The following is a 21,879-nucleotide window of genomic DNA, read 5'->3' as shown; positions in this document are numbered from 1 at the left end:
AGATTTCAAGGAGGCAGAAGGCACCCAGCATGCAGCCAGATGAGCCAAAGGCTGTTCATGCTACTTCTTCTTCTCATAGTTTAAATCTGCCTTCTGAGTTCTTTCCTACATTTCTTCAAGGGTAGCTTAATACTTTCAACTCCTGAAGACTGACATTTTCCAAAGGAGCTTAGTAAAGAAGTCTACCTCCCAAGTGCAATTAAAATTCCCAGCTTAACGCAAGGTTTCTTACAAAGGATCAGCCTGCTGTCTCCCACTCATTCCCAAATCCCATTCTTTACTTTTTTATTTCCACTTTGCCCTTTGGAAACTAGGAATGCCAAGTACCGAAGTAGACCAAATACAGAAGAATAATAAATTTTGCTTCTTAGCATAGGCAGCCTTGAGACCAATTTTGATAGCACAAAATTGTCCCAGCCACCCAGGCAAGAACTTGGCTCCCCATAATCCCAGCGCCTGCAGAGGCTCATCTTTGTTAGAGCATAGCTCAGCTCAGTTCAGCAAATTTTCATAGGGATGAAATGTTAGCCGTGTAGTAGCAACTTACCTTGAAGGCTGTGAAGGCTCTGAAGAAGGAGGGGAGCTGAGTGAATGAGCTGCTCTCCCTTCCGAGAACTTTTATACGGTTCCTAACTCTCTTCCTGAAAATGCAATAAACCCCTGGGGAAAAATGACCAATGTATTTACAAAACAGCCACACCTCTAATTATCCACCACCTTCAAAAGCTTATTCAACCCGGTTTCTTTGATTGACTTGTCATAGAGTAGATTGTCTTCCTTGTGTTACACAGCTTTAATTGCCACCCTGCCCCATGCAGGTTGTAATGCACCAAGAGTGAAAACTGTGTGGGTGGCTCGACTGTCTCACCGTCATGCCTGGATGAGTTTTATATTGCAAAATGGATGGCAAAGGTGGTGCTTTTTTTGGGTTTCTGTCCTCCTGAAACCTCTTGCCCAAAGTCTGGCAGGGAGGAGAGGTCACAATGCCTGGTCACCTTCAACAGCTCTTGGCAGGACTGGGGTCTTTTGCAGTGGACAAGAGCCACCACTTTCAGGTCCTCGCCATAAAAAATGCTGAGTTTTTAGAAAGTCATCATCACACATACTCTGAAAGCATCTTTAAAGTTGTCCTCACCCTGTAAGACATCTGCAGGTGCCAGAAGCTTGGCAGCTGAAGGTCCTTTCGTGATCTCCGCTCTCTGACTGTGTCATTTCCCAGAACAGTAAGACCAGGATAATGAAGCCTGTGGCCACTGTGGCAGGCTCCAAGAGCTACGACTGGAAAGAGACCTGTCAAAGCCAGGTAGTGGTCCAGCCCACTTTTGGAAGTCTTGGCTTATACCTGTGAATACCGCAAAAATGTGGGGCAGTTTCTCTACCTGTGTCCATCTACTTCATGTCTGATTTTATAGCCGTTTCACCGATACTGACGTAGTTATCACTAATTTCCATCGCTGACATTTTTCCTGGCCAATACCAAAAGGCCCCAAAGCGAATAGCTCTTTTAAAATTTCTGGGTTTTATAACATTTTGCATTTTTTTATTTGCCTGCCCCTGAAGCAGCCAGTGTTCGTGATGGGAAATGTGTGCCTACAGAAGCCACTTGGGCAAACGTTGCATTCATGAGTAAGATGTGAGTAAAGTGCTAGCTCAGAGACCAGGTACCCAAGCTCACCACGCACCTTGAGCTCAGCCAGCTGTTCCCTGGGGCAGGATGGGTGCACCCTGGGTGCAAAGCAGCAGACTGCTGCAAGCCTGGAGTTCTCGCCAGGCCCTGGTGCAATCATCTGTGCAACCACGGCTTTGCAACAGCCCCGGTTTCTCCTTTTCCCTCCCATTAGCAGCTTGACTGTGCAATTTCAGCAGGGCTCACTCTGTGTTTTTACTCGTTTTGCATCTTAACTCCCTCTGCAAACATGGGAGTCAGCAAGGATTTGTTGGGCAGAGATCGACCGACCATCTGAACCAGAGGGGTGGCTCCCGCTTGCTATCTCTAAAACAATTTCTTCAGCTTCTATCCAGAGGCGCCAGTTAGTGACTTTCATCAAGAAGCCAGATTCATGTTTACCATTCAGCCTGCCTGTTTACAAACAGCCGAAGCAGAGGGGCCACGGCTTTTGCAAGCACCCACACGCTCATGGATGAGAGTCCTGCAGTACCACAGCTCACCAGCCATGAAGGATGGATGACTCGTTCCTCCCCTGTTGCGCAATGAGTGGGGAGGAAATCTGCATCTCCCAGGGCTCATGTGTATGCCTGTGTGTAAAATCCAGCCTCCACCAGCTCCCAGCCTCATGCTGGAGGTGAGCTGCAGCCGCTCCAGCCTGCAGAGAAAGGCAGTGGGATGCAGCCCCAGCTCCTTGTTCAAGCTCTGGATGCAAGAGCATCCTCCTTCTCCCCTGACTTTATTACGCTCTTCCATCATCTAGCTCAGTTAACACCTCAGCTTGTGGAGTGCTTTTTTGATACAAGCCTCATGAATCGGCCAGGTGGGACAGTGAATAAGAAATATACTTTCAAAGTGTCTTGTATTTTCTGGTGTTTTTTTTTTTTGTTGTTGTTGCTTTTTTTTTTTTTTTTAAATGAAATTTTGAGATGGTTTTTGGTCAGTGAGTTGAATAGATAAGAAGATTTTAAATACTCCAAACTCTAATCAGTTTTCTGGAAGTCTCTTGGAAGTTGTTTGAGGTTTCTGAATTCTTTTGCTACCTTTGATGCTCTATCAGGTGAAGCAGGGAAAATAACAGAAATCAATAACAAAGTGGTAGATTTAAAAAATATAAGTAGATGCAAATTAATGATAACACTGTCTAATTTTAGAATGGAATTTAATATGGCTGATGACAAAACCTTGTGTAATGTTCCCTGCACCACAGTCTTACAACATTTTACAGTGTGAAAGATAACTGTTGTGGCACCAAACATGGGGATAGATCTCAGAAAATTTTGCTTTTTGTAAGTTGTGGTGTTTTACAATCACTGGGGCAAAGTTTTCTGGATTTTTGTTGAGCTAAAAGGTTCAAAATCCCTGCAGGTCAGTGAAAGCAGCAATGGTAAAAAATATTTTTTAAATGTGATTTTTGCTTTTTTGTCTCCCTTTTAAATGGGCACAGATCTGTGGGTGTTTTTTCCTTCATTACCGAGTCAAAAAACCCCAAGGATCAGTCCCAAAACACTGAATGATTGGCAAATACCGTGTTAACAACTGGCACTGGATGTTCAAGCCTCCACCGTGCTATCCCACCAGCACAGCACAGAGGAACCATCTTCTTCCCGTGCCTAATTTAGGGATTGATCCTATCAAAAAATGTCATGAAACAGGTTACTGCCAAGAAGCAAACGAGCTTGGTCGAGTTGCCTCATGCAACTGGTGCAAGTGTTAAGGTTTACGTGCTCCGGCTTACAACATCCCCTGCAATCTCTCTGGGCCAGGAGCCTGGCGTGTAATTGTTTCCAAGTAAACAACCTTGCACTCCCAAGGTCACGCTGTAAATAATAATCAGTTGGAAATCACCTGGGAGCTTTTCATATCTCCTTAACGTAGCTCAGAGCCTGGCCTACGTACCCGTGCAGAGGCTGTCGACAGGGCACGGTGTTTCCATTTGATGGGGACAGCACGGGGGAAGCTCTGGCCTCAGCAAGAGCCAAATCAAGAACCTTCTCTTGCTGTGGAAAATGATGTATTTTAATTCTATTAAAAGTAAAATTAATATTACATTTGAAGGTGGTTGGAAAATATATATCCAAAAAGTTGAAGGTAAATCTTGTGTTGTGAAGGAGGCTCCTTGAGTGTCTGGCTGTATTTTGAGTGAAGGAGCCAGAAGTTAAAGAAATAATTCCAATAATGGAATTTCCCACAGATGATGAAGTTTTATTTTCCAACCCACGAGCAAAAGGAGATGGAGAGAAGAATCTTTCCCCGTCACCAAAGCACAAATCACTTTTCCCAGCAGTGCTTGCAGCAATGTTGCTAGCACAGCCCCACGTGAGGAATGCAAAGCTCCCCGACCGGAATGACACGGATGGGGAAAAGCCACATTGGGGCATATCCAAGGCACTTTTGCCTGAGCAGGGGGGGCTACTGTGTCAGTCACTTCTTCTGGCTGGGGGGCCAGTGACTGCTCTTCTTGCTCTGGTGGGCCTCGACGTCGGGAACCACCACGGGACATTTCTGCTGCGTGGCCTGGGGGGATCCACCACCTCCAGAGCTGAGCTCTGGGCCTGAGCATCCCCCGATGCCATAGCCCAATCCTCCACTATAGTACCCGGACCCACCACTGCCACCCCCTGTTGTTAAGATGTTTTCTCGTGGTGATGCGTTGTATCCATACCCAGAGTCTCCTCCCGCAGTGATGCCCAAGTACCCACTGTGGCAGCTGGATCCTCCACCCCCGCCCGCGGTGCCAATGATGTTATGGCCTGAGTCCTCACTGCTGCACCCCGTTCCCCCACTGGTGCCATAGATTGGGACTGTCCTCCCTGCAGCGCCCCAGCTACATGTCCCCCAGCTGTCATCACTGGTTATTACAATAGATCCACCACTGTCACATCTGTACCCCCCTTCAGCACTGTAGGGGGATGATGTTGGCCTGGGCTGGCAAGATGAAGGTCTCCGGCTATAGATGACCGAACCTTCCCCATCCCAGGACAAAGAGCCATGTCCCCGGATGCCTGAGATCCTCCCACTGCCCGTGCAGTGTCCTCTGTGGTGCAAGGAGATCTCGTTGCTGTAGCCCCTATTCCGCCGGCCACATCTCCCTCGGAGATAGTGATAAATCTGAAAGAGGAAAAAAACCTCAACAATCAAACCTGCACTGTCTTGCTTACTTTTGGCACCATGGCAGGTGGGCAGGTTTCAGGTGATGTGGTCAAAACCAGGTACTGCCTAGCTCGTCTTCAAATGCAAGAGTATTTTGACTCTTACTGGGAGAGCTTTTCTCTTTCTTATCTCCAAGATATATTTCTAGCGAATTAAAATCGGAAGTATAATCTTTTAGCATCTAGTAACTGCCATGGTTTTCCCCACTCGTCTTCATGACTGTAATCACAGAGCTGTAAAAACAGCAAGGATTGTCCTTGTTCCTGTTTTCAAACTGTTGCAAGAGTGGCAGATCAAAATTTCCATGCAAGATGACGTTGCCATCTGGGTTATTGCCATCATTGCGTAGTGCCCCAAAAAGGTCTATGCATAAAATAATCGGCACAGCTATAGAGGTATGTAACCATTACGAAGTACACCATAGGCTTGCAATTAAATAATATAAAAAATGTGTCCTGCACGTTGCAAATGTGTTCAAAACTGAAAAGACTGTGCAGTCACCACATACTAGTCTCACTAGAGGCTCATCTGGGTTTTCAGCCTGCTGAGCCCTGTGGGTCCCAGTCCAGTGACCTGACTTCACCTTGCTTCCTAGTGATCTGATCTGTGCCACAGCAAGAAACCCTACAGGTCCTGAGAACTTTGCTGTGGATGCTCAGGCAGCGTGGGTACTGCTGCAAGCACATGTCAAGATCTCAAATGAAGATATTTCCCATGAATATGGAATAATAAAGTCCCAGAAAAGAGCAGACTTACCCTCCTCAGCCATCGGAAACACATTTAGAAGATAAAAGTCGACTGAACGAGGAGCTTTAACAGACAGGAACTTTTATACGGCGTCCAACATCTACGGGAAGTGAGACACCCTAAGGAATGGCAAGGATTTATTTACCAAACTCTGATTTCAGTGTTTGCTTTGACTCATGACATCTGATCAATATCTTTCCTTCACGCTGCTTGTTGAGTTGCATGTGGCAGTAATTGCTACTTCTGCTTAATGATCCTATTCCTGTGCTCCTGCCCTGAGCTACCGAGGACTGCTTCAGCCCCCAGCGAGGTGGCAACACAGGGGGAGACTGGGGAAGGTGGGTGGGAGCATGGGTGTAGGGAAATGCTAAGCAAGAGGGTTAACAAGTGTGGGGCAGAGGGTGGTGGTGACCAGGTCCTGCTCAGGGAAGGTTCAAGAAGGCTGTGGTTCAGCAGTGTGGCAGTGCTTGTGGCTCAGAACATCGCTGCAAGGGTGGATGTGATCCGTGGCTACCTGGGAGAGGGGAAGGCAAATGCTCAGAAAGCGTCTGGTGGCCGCACAGCATATTGATCCCTCTGGCATCTCACTGGTGGCTCCAGTGGGAGATTTTCTGAGGAAGACATTTGCCTCCAAACCAGAAGCTTGTCAAAAGTGAAGGGCCTGGCTCAGATATTTTGCAAGGGTGCTAGAGATGCTCTGAGAAAGCTTAGAGAGACTTGCAGAGGTGTGAATGTCCTAACAGCTAAGCCCACTGTGGCTGGATTATTCCTCTAATGAAGGATTATGCTTCCAAGTGCCTTCCTTCTGCACTTTCATATGCGGTGTCCTTCTGGAAAGAGCACCAAGGACTCCAGGGAGACTGATGTGGAGGGATGCAGGGGAGATGTGTCATGGCCATGCTGGTGGTGCTGCTTGACACGATGCTCCAGCTCAGCCCCGCAGCACGTGTCTCCTGGGCTGGACTCGATCTGTTCAGCTCTGAGACATTTTGCCGTGGGGACAGTGAGTGCCAGAATTGGCAAAAGTCTACTGGGCAGAAAGCAGTGCACAGGGGAGGTGGTGCTGCCCTTAGCATTCCAAAGCAGATTTCAAAATCTTGGCTAAGGAGAGCTTTAAAGCCTGGAGGCATGATTTGGAGTGTGTGCCGTCGCCTGAGGGACTTGCTACTGGGCTTATTTCCTTCTGCCTGGCCCAGGGCTGACTTGGCTGACTCAGTGTGTGAGGCTTACCCTCTGGGTAGAGATGTTCTGAGGTTTGCAAATCTGGGAGGGAAGGGGGAGGATGGCAGGGACGTGGACAATGGCATGCTGTTGTTGGCCAGCCTGGGCAGCAACAGCTGCTGTTGAGACTTGGCCCTATCCCTGCTGATCAGGACTGAGCTTGGTGGTCATGTCTCCCAGCAGCAATTCATTGCTCCACAGACATGGTCATTGGGTGCTGGTACCTCAGAGGACTTAGAGCCATGAGCTGGGATGGCTGCACCATCCATGGGAGCCAGTAGCATGTTGGGTGCTGTGGTTACTTCACATCTTAGGCTGTGCTGTTACTCTGTCACTGAGTCTGGGGGAAAACAAAGGTACAGACTCTCTGGGGCTATAACCTGGGTGGATTCAGAGCTGCATTTACACCAATGCACTACTGAAACCCCTCATCTTCATTAAAATAGGAGTGAAATGACTCATCAGATAGACTTCCACTTCCAAGACCATAAGATGCTGGTTGAGAACACAGAAAAAATAAAACTCCCCAAAAAGGCAGCTTTGAGATATTATTACATTTATTGGATATTTAAAATGCTCTTTGGAAAAGCAGCAGAGCCTTGCCAAAGGCATCCCAACACCAACAGCCGGAGACACGGCAGTTAATCCTGGAGTTCTCAGCACGGGGATGCAGTGTCAAGGGAAGACAAGGGAAGAGGACATGCTGGGGAGAAACAGGCCCAGAGATCCAGGTCTGGAGGGAAAAAGGTGACATGGCAGAGGCAGGGCTGTTCTTGCTGAGTGCCAAGGCCACGGGCGGCTGTTACTTCTGCTGGCTGGGGGGCCAGTGGCAGGCCTGCTTGGTCTGGTGGGACTGGATGCTGGGGATGACAATAGGGCGTTTCTGCTGCATGGACTGGCAGGACCCACCGCTGCCCCCTCCGGAGCTGATGATGATTGTATGGCCTGAGGAGCCGCCACTGCCGCCACTGGATCCTCCACTGCAGCATCCAGAGGACCCGCCACTGCCTCCACCTCCAATGATGATCTTGCCTCCTGAGGACCCACCACTGGATCCCCCACTGTAGCAGCCTGATGAGCCACCACCTCCACCGCCTGAGCTAATGATGATCTTCTGGGCAGATCCTCCGCTGCCACCGCTGGATCCTCCTCCCATGCCACCCCAGCTGGATCCTCCACTGCAGCAGCCAGAGGATCCTCCACTGCTTCCACCTCCAATGATGATCTTGCCTCCTGAGGACCCACCACTGGATCCCTCACTGCACCATCCAGAGGATCCTCCACTGCTTCCACCTCCAATGATGCTCTTTGATCCTGAAGACCCACCACTGGATCCTCCTCCCATGCCACCCCAGCTGGATCCTCCACTGCAGCAGCCAGAAGACCCGCCACTGCCTCCACCTCCAATGATGCTCTTTGATCCTGAAGATCCGCCACTGGATCCCCCACTGCACCATCCAGAGGATCCTCCACTACCTCCTCCTCCAATGATGCTCTTTGATCCTGAAGACCCACCACTGGATCCCCCACTGCACCATCCAGAGGATCCTCCACTGCCTCCACCTCCAATGATGCTCTTTGATCCTGAAGACCCACCACTGGATCCTCCTCCCATGCCACCCCAGCTGGATCCTCCACTGCAGCAGCCAGACGACCCACCACTGCTTCCACCTCCAATGATGATCTTGCCCCCTGAGGACCCACCACTGGATCCTCCACTGCACCATCCAGAGGATCCTCCACTGCCTCCACCTCCAATGATGCTCTTTGATCCTGAAGACCCACCACTGGATCCTCCTCCCATGCCACCCCAGCTGGATCCCCCACTGCAGCAACCAGAGGATCCTCCACTGCTTCCACCTCCAATGATGCTCTTTGATCCTGAAGACCCACCACTGGATCCTCCTCCCATGCCACCCCAGCTGGATCCTCCACTGCAGCAGCCAGACGACCCACCACTGCTTCCACCTCCAATGATGATCTTGCCCCCTGAGGACCCACCACTGGATCCTCCACTGCAGCAACCAGAGGATCCTCCACTGCCTCCTCCTCCAATGATGCTCTTTGATCCTGAAGACCCACCACTGGATCCTCCTCCCATGCCACCCCAGCTGGATCCTCCACTGCAGCAGCCAGAGGACCCGCCACTGCCTCCACCTCCAATGATGATCTTGCCTCCTGAAGACCCACCACTGGATCCTCCACTGCAGCAGCCTGATGAGCCACCTCCTCCACCACCTGAGCTAATGATGATCTTCTGGGCAGATCCCCCACTGCCACCGCTGGACCCCCCTCCCATGCCATAGCCTGAGGAGCCCCCACTGCAGCAGGATCCACCTCCTCCACCGCCTGAGCTGACTATGATCTTGCCAGAGCCCCCGCTGCCCCCGCCGTAGCTGCCCGATCCTGAGCCCCCACAGCAGGAGGAGCCCTGTGCCTGGTAGCTGGAGGAGCTGCCCCCGTGGCAGCCGGAGCCCCCGCTGTGGCATCCGCTGGACTGGGATGACGATTCATGGCAGCCTCCGGAGGTCTGTCTGGAGCACATCTTTGAGCAGTGACCCTGCAAGGAACGGTGTTGTCAGAAAGGAGCGTCCTGGATGTGCTACTGAACCTTCACAGTAACCCAGACATGGAGGGGTATCTATGAAATATCCTGTTTGCCCCATCTTCAGCAGTGCTATAGGAATGGCGGCTTCATCAACTCCCTCACCCGTGCTGGACTGCAGGAAGGACCTGTGATGGAAATCACCCAGGGACCACTTTGCAGGTCACAGCAGTTACCAAAAAACTCTGTGTGCAGGAAGGTTGAGAGTACGTCCAGAGATCTGCACACATACTCTGACATGCTCAGAGCCAGTAGTCTATAAAACTTAGTCCCACTATATGCCCTTCTGGATGTATAGTCTGCTAAAGCTCACAGCAGCTGAAAACTCAGCCACATTTGTGCGCCCTTGGAGTACCAGCTGCCTTTCTCTAAGCAAGGCGGTTCTGGTGGCACACCAACTGGTTTTCAGTCAACCCCATCCAGTGTCAAGCCGGCACGGTTCCTTCACTCAAAGCATGCTCGGAGACCAACTGGTGGAGCAAGCTCTCTGCATAGGGGTTCAAAAAGTTTCCATATCAATGGGCTTACCTTCAGTGCAACTGGAAATGCGTTCAAGGCTTGGTGGCAGGTGTATGAGGAGCCTTGGGATAGGTGAGCTTTTATATCGTATGCACTGTGCTCCTAAGGGAAGTGAGACACCCTAAGGAATGCTGATAGATTTATTTACTGAGCCTGGCTTTAGCTACCTCCTTCTTTGACTCACTTGCAGCAGATAGGTGATACGAAGGAGATGCGGCAATGACGTTCAACGTTGCAGTTGCTAGTTCTACCTAATGATTCATTTCCGTGAGTCTTGCTTGGAGATGTTGTGGGGAAATGGCTTCTGGGGGTCTACCCTGGGGGCTCCCCAATGCATTTCTGCTTGGCTGCATCTTCTTGGGTGCTCAGCAGAGAGTGGAGACAGAGCAGGTGCTGAGGGATGGAGGCTGGAGGGAGTTAGGGCCAGAGCATGATGGAAGGACAAGGGTGGAAGATTGCTAGAGTGGAGTCCCAGGAAATTTTTGGGAAAGAGGGTTTCCTCAAGGACTGGGAAGATGGGAATCTGGATGGGGAGCAGCAGCATGTCCAGCCTGCTAGGAAAGGCAACCATGTGCTCAACAGGCCAGATGTATCACCTCTGGTGGGGCAGCGCATCGCTTTGGAGCTCCTCAGCCTAGATTCATTTCAGAGGGCCCCATGAGGATGGCAGGGACGTGGGGGCCATTTCTCCTTATCCTTTTGGGAGCCCAGGGTGGACGATGAGGGTGGATTGAGCAGAGAGGTCTGTGCTCAGCTCCAGCTTCCCAGGGGCCCAATCACCGGGCTGTCGTGGGGGAAGTCTTGAAAACTTTCTGTTTGCAAAGGTGCATTTGAAAACCTTCAAGACCCTGCCCTTGAACTCTAGGACATTAAACATTTCCTCTGTCTCAGCAGGACCCGTTTTATAAGGGTCCTGCTTCACTGGCCAGGCCACCCACACCTGAGGCTGGAAAGGCACCTGCACATTTTGCTTGTTGCAGAATGACAGTTTGTCAGCACAGTTATCACAGCGTTGGCTGCTATGTTTTGCAGCAGCTTCATCCTGTCACTGCGTCACGCATGCTTGGAGGCTGACAACAGCATCCACCCTCACGGGAGGTTGAGTAGAGGAAAGTGTAATTGGGGGGTTTGAGCTGAGAGGATGCATGACAGTGGCAGCAGGCTGCCAAGCCCTGTCACAATGAACACAAGGTTGAGCATGCACGCAACTCCATTGGTATGGGGACAGGACCATCAGCACCAGGAACGTGGATGCAGGGGGCTTCCTTAATTTTTCTTTGAACTCCCTCCAGTGGCCTAAGCTCCACTCCCATCACCAAAGTGGAATCTGAGTCTTACTGCAATTCTGACTCTCGCATGTGAGGTGTAGGCGTTGCGCTACCGAGCATCGTAACACCTTGATCCCTTCTCTGCATTTAACCTGTAAGGACTTGCACAAAGGGGCACCTAGGATCTGTAGCTCTTCATCACCCAGGGTGTGAGGGAAGGCTGTGGAAGCTCTCAGCAGGGGTGGTGAGAGGTGCTTCTGCAAACCCTAGTGTGTGGAGACCTCAAGGCTGGACCCTGCAGGGACTGGAAACGCTGAACCTGCAGGACACACACATGTGTGGCACTTGCCATACGTAGAGGAAGAGGGTGGCTGGAACCACAGCTGTGGGAGGGACCGGCATTGCCACAACTCCCCCCAGGTTAAAGAGCAGCTTTAATAGCTATGTGGGACAAAGGCAAGGGTGGATGCAAAAGGCTTCACAGTGGAGCTGCCCCAGATTTGGGCCACGCCGCCTGTTTTCTGATGCCCCATCTGGGCCCTTTGCTGCCCTGCAGTCCAGTCACCCTCTGGATGGGCTGGGAGCTCATGCTGTCTCCTCACTGCAGACACCTCAGTGGATGCTGCCTTGGTGTGCATGGCTAGGAGAGAGAGAAAAACCTTGGCCAGATCCTACAACCCCTTTTCCCAGCAGCTTCTTTCATGCACAGTAATGCTAATGTTCAGAGCATGGGATGTGATGAAGATACTGCTGGTGAGAGAAGAACTCTCCAATTTTTTTGCAAAAGGCAGAAGCGTTTGCACGGCCAATGATCTGTTTATTCCTAATTTTGTTTCCTGCCTACCAGATGGGTGTGCAAGATGGACAAAACCCCCTCTTGGCTTAAAATGTGGTGAATGCAAGACTGTGATCACACCTGTCCTGAAGAGGACTTGCTGCTGACTTCAGCACAAATGCTACTGAATGTTTCATACCGTAATGAATGTGTTTCTTGCGATAAATCTAGAGAAATGAAGCACATAAAAACCCAACCGTATTTCCAAATAATGCTGCTGTCTGCTTGGCAAAACCCTGAAATGAAACTCAGATTTTGTGGTCTGCTTACTCCTCTGGGAAGGGGAAACTGAGGTGGGGCTATTTCCTGGATTAAAACTGCAGCCTGGGTGGACATTATTTGCAAGAAGGTGGACGTTATTTGCCAGAGGGACAATGATGATCTGTTTAAGCCACAAGGTTTCTCTCAAGCAAGATGTATTAATAACCATCTGTTCCAGCATTGCAGGCTGAAGAACATATCACAGCTGAAGGCATTTGATGTATTATTCACTTTTTGAAAGCAAAAAGGGGACTGACAAAAGATAACAACAACCTTGTAAAAGCAGTTCTTTCTGTACACAGCAATCTTTATTTCCCTTCATATTGGTGGGTGAGAAGAGCCATTTGGGAGTTCTCAACACGGGGATGCAGTGTCAAGGGAAGACAAGGGAAGAGGACACGCTGGGGAGAAACAGGCCCAGAGATCCAGGTCTGGAGGGAAAAAGGTGACATGGCAGAGGCAGGGCTGTTCTTGCTGAGTGCCAAGACCACGGGTGGCTGTTACTTCTGCTGGCTGGGGGGCCAGTGGCAGGCCTGCTTGGTCTGGTGGGACTGGATGCTGGGGATGACAATAGGGCGTTTCTGCTGCATGGACTGGCAGGACCCACCGCTGCCCCCTCCGGAGCTGATGATGATTGTATGGCCTGAGGAGCCGCCACTGCTGCCACTGGATCCTCCACTGCAGCATCCAGAGGACCCGCCACTGCCTCCACCTCCAATGATGATCTTGCCTCCTGAGGACCCACCACTGGATCCCCCACTGTAGCAGCCTGATGAGCCACCACCTCCACCGCCTGAGCTAATGATGATCTTCTGGGCAGATCCTCCGCTGCCACCGCTGGATCCTCCTCCCATGCCACCCCAGCTGGATCCTCCACTGCAGCAGCCAGACGACCCACCACTGCTTCCACCTCCAATGATGATCTTGCCCCCTGAGGACCCACCACTGGATCCTCCACTGCACCATCCAGAGGATCCTCCACTGCCTCCACCTCCAATGATGCTCTTTGATCCTGAAGACCCACCACTGGATCCTCCTCCCATGCCACCCCAGCTGGATCCTCCACTGCAGCAACCAGAGGATCCACCACTGCCTCCACCTCCAATGATGATCTTGCCTCCTGAAGACCCACCACTGGAACCCCCACTGCACCATCCAGAGGATCTGCTGCTACCTCCACCTCCAATGATGCTCTTTGATCCTGAAGACCCACCACTGGATCCTCCTCCCATACCACCCCAGCCGGATCCTCCACCGCAGCAACCAGAGGACCCGCCACTGCCTCCACCTCCAATGATGATCTTGCCTCCTGAAGACCCACCACTGGATCCCCCACTGCACCATCCAGAGGATCCTCCAATGCTTCCACCTCCAATGATGCTCTTTGATCCTGAAGACCCACCACTGGATCCTCCTCCCATGCCACCCCAGCTGGATCCTCCACTGCAGCAGCCAGACGACCCACCACTGCTTCCACCTCCAATGATGATCTTGCCCCCTGAGGACCCACCACTGGATCCTCCACTGCACCATCCAGAGGATCCTCCACTGCCTCCACCTCCAATGATGCTCTTTGATCCTGAAGACCCACCACTGGATCCTCCTCCCATGCCACCCCAGCTGGATCCTCCACTGCAGCAGCCAGACGACCCACCACTGCCTCCACCTCCAATGATGATCTTGCCTCCTGAGGACCCACCACTGGATCCTCCACTGCAGCAACCAGAGGATCCTCCACTACCTCCTCCTCCAATGATGCTCTTTGATCCTGAAGACCCACCACTGGATCCTCCTCCCATGCCACCCCAGCTAGATCCTCCACTGCAGCATCCAGAGGACCCGCCACTGCCTCCACCTCCAATGATGATCTTGCCTCCTGAAGACCCACCACTGGATCCCCCACCGCAGCAGCCTGATGAGCCACCTCCTCCACCACCTGAGCTAATGATGATCTTCTGGGCAGATCCCCCACTGCCACCGCTGGACCCCCCTCCCATGCCATAGCCTGAGGAGCCCCCACTGCAGCAGGATCCACCTCCTCCACCGCCTGAGCTGACTATGATCTTGCCAGAGCCCCCGCTGCCCCCGCCGTAGCTGCCCGATCCTGAGCCCCCACAGCAGGAGGAGCCCTGTGCCTGGTAGCTGGAGGAGCTGCCCCCGTGGCAGCCGGAGCCCCCGCTGTGGCATCCGCTGGACTGGGATGACGATTCATGGCAGCCTCCGGAGGTCTGTCTGGAGCACATCTTTGAGCAGTGACCCTGCAAGGAACAGCATGATTTTTACTCGTGAGCAGCCAGTGTTGTCACGGGGTTTCTGCCATCCAGAAGGACCTGTGTTCAGCCTGATGACCTTGGCAGACCATGTCCAGAACTGAAGAACTCCCTTCCTTCTCTGTACTTTGTGCTCCATAGATCCCAGCCACACACAGAGCCTTTTGCTAACAGATTCCTAGATTGCTCAGGTTAATGAACTCACCACTTAAAGTCTTTTATCCCACAGCTCTTCCACCTCCAGCTCTATACTGATGAAACATGACTCTCAGCAGTGTGGGTTGATCCTGCTTCTGCTGATATCCACAGGATTAAACTCATCAGCGCAACCTTCCAGCCCTTCAAGCCACTCCCCATCAGACATCACTTTACCAAGACTTTTATCTTTTGCAAACCTGAAGGTAAGAGAAGAACTGCTCCCTCCAGCAGAAATGGACTCACCCTTCTCAGCTGTGACGACGTGTCCCACAGAGCAAAGCTGAGCGTATGCAGCACCGTGGGATCCAACAACTTTTATACCCTTTCTCCTTTCCCCAATTGGGAAGTGAGCCATCAAAAGGAATGGTGATCGGTTTATTTACTAACTTAACTGTCCTCCTTCAGCCCACTTGTCCTGACTCACTCAATCAGATCAATGCCTCTCTAGTGCATCACTTCCTAGGCTGCCTGCAGTTTGGCTGCAGGTGTCACGTGTGAGCTCAGCTCCCGCAGCTGACTTTCAAGGTGGGATTGCAGGACTCCAGCTAGCACCCTTGGCTTGAGCTGGGAGGTGCTGATCGGGTGGTGACGGTCAGTGGAGGGGACTGTGGACGCCCATGTTTATTGTGCTTTACAGACTATGGAGACGCCCAGGGGAACGGAGAAGGCTGCACTGCATAGGATTGCTGTTGCTGGGGCAGCAAAGGAATCTCACATGCCTGTTCTTCTCCACTACACCAGTGAAGCTTTGATCAAGATTTTTGTTTGACCGCCCCTCTATGGACAGTTCAGAGGTCAGGCAGGCTTTACACTGGCTCTGAGAGGAGTGGTGTTGCCTGTTTTAGAAAGGAGTTAAAGTGCTGCAGGTAAAGGATACCCGATCCAACATCCATCCAGTATCAGCATCTTGATGGCTATCAACCAGAGGGATGATTTCATCCGAGTTTGGGAGGTGGCCCTAGTGTTTCTGAAGAAGGAACAAGATCTGAGGATGCGCTGTGTTCCTGCTGTCACCTGGAGAACCTCTGAAACTGGGCTCCTGGGTTTCTTGGTCCTGGGACATTTCTGAGTGTAGGGACGTTCAACAGCAACACTCCCACCTCCTCGAAGTAGGACCCCAGGCTTTTTTTCAGCACCGTGCAGGCAATGGCAGTGTTTGCGCAGCTCCCAGTCACTGGTATTTTAGCACCCTATGACTTTCCATAATACGGTCTTAGGTAACTCAGCTGTTCCAGTGGCTGCATGGGCTGGACCAGCTCGTCTGGACATGTGCTGAGAATGCTCGTGTCCCTGGGGTCCCCAAGGAGGAGAGGACAGAGGGTAGAGGGATATGTAAATGTGAAGCTTTTACCCACTCTAGGTGCGGGTCACCCTTTCTCCTCTGGGACACTTCCAGCCGTCTGTCACCTGCCTCATGTAGAACAGTGCAAGCAGAGAAGGTTTATTTTCCTTTCCCTGCTAATTGCCAAAGTACACCACATCAAAGAAATCACTTCCCATAGGGAAACTCCCTCTGAAGACTCATACCTGGAGCTGTGTTTTATTCATGTGGGAACGAGGAGATCCCTAGTTACTCTAGGCTTTGCATCTCAGCCCTTGGCAGGGGTTTTCTGAAGTCCTGTCCCTGCCTAGGAGTTCACAGCTGGAGCCAGGGTTGCAGAGACCCTTCATTTCTCTTCCACAGCTGCCTGGTGCAGCTGGAGCATCGAGAGCTCCTGCACCACCACGCACGTGCAAGGGCTTCACCTTCACACCCCTACTAGTACCTTGTAATCTTTTATACTAGAGTTATTTTGCATCTTTTCTCTCCCGACCCATTTAAAACTTCCTTGGGCATTGCATGACATTTTGGTGAGGTAGAGAGACTGCAACATTTAAGTTTGTGGTACCTTATCTGATGGGCAAAAGTCAGGATCACAAGTAGCAACAGACGTTAGAAGATGACCTAAGAGTGTTTAGTGAATCCAGCATCTCCCCTGCAGGTGGGTTTTCAATGCACTTGTGCTCTGGAGCTTATTGCAACAGCATTAGTTTGGAATAAAACCATAATGAAGGAAATAATGCAAATGCCGTGGTATAAAGCAAAATCGAACAACTCAGACACTGAAGCTCTCTAGAACTGCAAGTTTTATTGCTTAGGCAAGCACTAGAAAATTGAGGCAGATAACAGACATATGAAACAACCCTGGCTGGAAGTTATTGATACACAACACCAGAGGTTCTGGTCAGCTGGGGAGCTGGACAGAAAAATCCCAAGGAAGAAGAGAAAGGAATGATGCAAATATTTTTAAATTTAAAAGAGAAAGAAATGTGAGGCGTGTTTGAATCTTGGGATTTCTTGATCTGACAGTCCCTTCTGCAGACACTACTTGTGTTTAGTCTGCGGTGGCCAGGAGATTGGCTGGGTCTGCTGTTGAATGGATAGACCTCCAGAACTGGACGAACCACCTCCACTGCCACCTCCTCCAATGATGCAGATGGATCCTTGACCCTGGTGGCCTGAACCACCGCCACCTCCCCCTCCTCCTCCCATGCTGCCACCTCCAATGCAGATGGGGCCTTGGCCCTGGTGGCCTGAACCACCACCACCTCCTCCTCCCATGCTGCCACCCCCAATGCAGATGGGGCCTTGGCTCTGGTGGCTGGAGCCACCTCCTCCTCCTCCCCCTCCTCCTCCCATGCTGCCACCCCCAATGCAGATGGGGCCTTGGCCCTGGTGGCCTGAACCACCTCCTCCTCCACCACCACCTCCACCAATGATGCAGATGGGGCCTTGGCCCTGGTGGCTGGAACCACCTCCTCCTCCTCCTCCCATGCTGCCGCCTCCAATACAGATGGGTCCTTGTCCCTGGTGGCCTGAACCACCTCCTCCTCCACCACCACCACCAATACAAATCGGGCCTTGGCCCTGGTGGCTGGAACCACCTCCTCCTCCTCCTCCCATGCTGCCACCTCCAATGCAGATGGGGCCTTGACTTTGATGACCTCCTCCACCACCACCACCACCACCACCGCTTCCTCCACCAATGCAGATGGGGCCTTGACTCTGATGACCTCCTCCACCACCACCACCACCACCACCACCACCACCACTACCAATGCAGATGGGGCCTTGTCCCTGGTGGCTGGAACCACCTCCACCACCACCACCACCACCACCGCTTCCTCCACCAATGCAGATGGGGCCTTGACTCTGATGACCTGAACCACCACCACCTCCTCCACTACCACCACCACCACCACCACCACCAATGCAGATAGGACCTTGTCCCTGGTGGCTGGAACCACCTCCACCTCCACCACCACCACCACCACCGCTTCCTCCACCAATGCAGATGGGGCCTTGGCTTTGGTGACCTGAACCACCACCTCCTCCTCCACTACCACCACCACCACCAATGCAGATGGGGCCTTGGCCCTGGTGGCTGGAACCACCTCCACCACCGCTTCCTCCTCCAATGCAGATAGAGCCTTGGCTTTGATGACCTGAACCACCACCACCTCCTCCTCCTCCACCACCACCACCAATGATGCAGATGGGCATTTTGCTTTGGTGGCTGGAGCCACCTCCTCCTCCTCCTCCTCCCCCCATGCTGCCACCCCCAATGCAGATGGGGCCTTGGCCCTGGTGGCTGGAACCACCACCTCCTCCTCCACCTCCTCCTCCTCCTCCCATGCTACCACCCCCAATGCAGATGGGGCCTTGTCCCTGGTGGCCTGAACCACCACCTCCTCCTCCACCTCCTCCTCCTCCTCCCATGCTACCACCCCCAATGCAGATGGGGCCTTGGCCCTGGTGGCTGGAACCACCACCTCCTCCTCCTCCTCCTCCTCCTCCTCCTCCCATGCTACCACCTCCAATGCAGATGGGGCCTTGACTTTGGTGGCCTGAATCACCACTGCCTCCGCCACCACCACCTCCTCCTCCTCCAATAATGCAGATGGGTCCTTGTCCCTGGTGGCCTGACCCACCACCACCTCCTCCACCTCCACCGCTGCCGCTGATGGATCCTTGGCTCTGATGGCCTGAACCTCCTCCTCCTCCTCCAAAGGAGGATGATGATGATATGTGAGTCTGATAAATAGCACCACCACCACCGCCCCAGCTGCTGCCGCCTCCTCCTCCGTGGCAGGATGATCCTTGGGTCTGGTATCCTATAGATCCTCCTTCACCACTACTGTGGCAAGATCCTCCTCCACCACCCCCGTGGCATGAACCTCCTCCACCACCACTGCCATGGCATCCACCAGACTGCTCAGACATCCCTTGACCGTCACCCTTCTGCTGGTGGGAGCCCATCGTTCCAGGTGTCGAGAAGTCCTCCAAGAGAAAGAAAAAAAACCCTTAGCAAACCCAGGGGGAGTAAAATTTGTGTTACTGTGCCTCCCCATCCCCTTCCAAAGACAGGCCAATATATGAAAATGTCTTCTGCTCCCTTTTTTGCACCCCCCATCCACCTCTGATAGCTAATGCAAAAGGGTATTGTCAACCTCGGGAATTTATGATTTAAAATGATTACCATGAAAGATCTAGGAAGTTTCCAGCTCATTCCATATCCCTTGATCAGGTCTTCTACAAGACCTCCTCTATCCGTATATAACTGGTCTTTTTATTTCCTAGGACAGGTGCAACCGTAATCATTCCTTAATAATTCCTTCTTGTAGCAAGCTGGCAAGAGTGGTGTGCCACTGAAAGAGGTACACAAGGCTGTGGTGCACCAGAATTACCCTTATCCAAATGTGGTCTGGGAATTGTGAAAGGATTGTAATGCTTGGGGATAGGTATTAATATTCCATGTCATACAAGAAACAAAGAACACAGGTCGTCATTTGCATAACAATAACTTCATTGCACTTTGAAATGCTTCAATCTTGCTTTCAAAAGAGTACAGTGACTGCTTTATTTCTTCTTTAAAAATAGAATAAAAAGGAACAGTCAGTGGGAAAGATGTCAGCAATGCAAAAAAAAAAAAAACCCGACACAGCTGCACAAAGCTTCATCAGCATGCTCTGGGTCACCACTTGCGAAGGCTTGATGGGTGCCTGTGCCCAAGGCTGAAACCTACAGGGATGCTGTGAAGTTTGAGCACTTCTTCGGCACTGAACCCCACCACAGCCCACATCCTTGTCTGCAGGCAGTAGTACTTTATACTCCTCTATCAGGTAAGTGACAGCTCTACTAATGAAAATGATCTACAGGTCAGCAGGTTGAAGTGTCCAAACGTGCCAGGGGAGAAAGTGGTTCCTCCAAGAAAAATGGTAGTCAAAAGAGAATGCTTTCCCGTTTAGATAAAAGGCTGGAAAATGAGAATAGATTTCCATTTTGTATTTCAGTTCCTTTGTTTCCCACTCCTTGTGAAGTACCTGCAAAAAGACTTTTTCCTGCCCTTTTTAAGATTTATATTTCAAGAGTATTTAGGAGCTGCCACATGGTGTTGGGCCCAATGAAATCAGAGGGGCTCCAAAGACCATGTTCTCTATGTCCCAGCTCTCCCCCTTTTTTGTGGGATTAAGTAATTCCACAGACTGAATCATTAGGAAGTAAAAACCTGACTGTAAATAAGGAAGAATTTTTTGACTAAAGACCCAAACCCCATATTTACTCCCACCTTTTCCAGTTTAGCATTCCAAGGCTAATCAGCCAAGTTAGTTTTCATCAGTAGCATGAGATATCTTACCGTGTCCCACGGCACGAACCAGTGGAAAGAAGTCAAATGGAGTGAACAAACCTGGTGTGTGAGAACTTTTATATAGTATCTAGTCCTCCTCTTGGAAAGAAACAATGATTGATTTATTTACCAGCCAAACCCAACCACAACTACCCACTTACTTGGCATAATCTTGGGCTTGTCATTTCTGATTGGTATCTTCCTTCCACCACCTCTTTTGTTTTCGCCTATATTAAAGTTATTGGATGGCTCCACCTACTACAAGTAAAGTGAAGAAATGGAGGAAAGCAGACATGCTCTTGGATTTTCAGAAAAACAAGTGGTTTATTTTCACATCTGCCCTACACAGAGGGGTCCAACCTTCCAGAAAGGAAACAGGAGGTGACAAAGAGAAACTTTTGTCTTTATAGACATAGATAATTTATCTCTCATTCTAGAAAATGTTTCTGAACACCCAGACATGGCTCTGGCATGTCATTATATTGTGTTGCAACTGGCAGACCGGTAGGAGTGTATTATATGTTTCTAATGACACCCACGTTATTGCCAGGGGCTGTAGGGACACACATTGGTCCAATGAGTTTAAGTTTCCCCAAAGACAACACATGCCTATACAGCCAGAGCCTGAAGTGATGCAAATCTGGGAGGCTCCAGGTGATTTATAGCCTTGGAAGATTTGACCTACAGAAAAATGGAGGAAGGAAGCCCAAACAGCCAAAGAAGCAGTGAAGTGGTCTTCACGTAGACTTGCAGTGGTGTAAGAGCAGCTGGTTTAGGACTCTGACCGTTTTGGTTTTACCCCTGCTAGCCTGCAGAGACCTCAGCACAAGAACAGAGGGGACGGTTGTCCTCTCTAATAGTAATGGCAGCGAGCTAGTGGCACTGCAAGAGCATGGAGAGCATGGTGACCACATCCCTTCCCATCATGGGAGTCACCTATAGCCGCGCAGGCACTGGAAGAGGTGTCTTTGCCCTCAGGGTGGTGGACTCATAGCTTCATTGGTACTTCCTGGTGTTTTTGCTTAAACTGTGCCTGACATAGCCAGGGGACATGGCCAGTTTACATAATTTGAGCTTTAAAGAAAGTCCAAAAGCTATTTCATTGACACATTCACTGGTAGTTATATACACAATAGCAGTGAGAAATTCTCGGATGCTCTGGGCATTGACTACGTTGTCATAAGCAGAGTGAACATAACAGAAAAGGAGCAGTTTTGAAAAAAAATAATCAGGACAATACTGGGAGTTTTATATCCAGTGGGCAGATAAATATATAACAAGCTCTTTTTAAACCTCCCAGGAGGATATAAGAATAGTGAAAGGCCCTCTTGCTGAAAGAGTATTGTTTATTGCAGGCTGCACACAGTATTTTGGTACATTTACTCATGGGTTAAGAGATAAAAAGGGTCATCTTTGTCATTCTCCTCTTGTAGCACCTCATCCCTTAACTGTAAGGGCCGCAGGGGG

The 21,879-nt window shown here is 50.9% G+C and overlaps 2 protein-coding genes across 2 annotated transcripts; both read right to left on the bottom strand.

The window, feature by feature from the left end:
• Nucleotides 1-7,589: 7,589 nt before the first annotated feature.
• LOC129782825 (loricrin-like) lies at nt 7,590-9,332 on the bottom strand. The gene is made up of 4 exons (XM_055791766.1): nt 9,206-9,332; nt 8,299-9,124; nt 8,081-8,223; nt 7,590-7,999 (listed from the first exon to the last, which is right to left on the bottom strand). The coding sequence occupies exons 1-4, from the start codon at nt 9,330-9,332 to the stop codon at nt 7,590-7,592; spliced, it is 1,506 nt and encodes a 501-aa protein (XP_055647741.1).
• Nucleotides 9,333-12,775: 3,443 nt separating this feature from the next.
• LOC129782824 (uncharacterized) lies at nt 12,776-14,518 on the bottom strand. Its single transcript, XM_055791765.1, has 4 exons — nt 14,392-14,518; nt 13,782-14,310; nt 13,267-13,718; nt 12,776-13,185 (listed from the first exon to the last, which is right to left on the bottom strand). The coding sequence occupies exons 1-4, from the start codon at nt 14,516-14,518 to the stop codon at nt 12,776-12,778; spliced, it is 1,518 nt and encodes a 505-aa protein (XP_055647740.1).
• Between the last annotated feature and the right edge of the window lie 7,361 nt (nt 14,519-21,879).

This window comes from Falco peregrinus, chromosome 19, assembly GCF_023634155.1.
Source record: "Falco peregrinus isolate bFalPer1 chromosome 19, bFalPer1.pri, whole genome shotgun sequence".
NCBI classification, from domain to species: Eukaryota; Metazoa; Chordata; class Aves; order Falconiformes; family Falconidae; genus Falco; species Falco peregrinus.
Note: the sequence above shows the minus strand (reverse complement) of the source record. Positions and strands in the feature narration are given on the sequence as shown.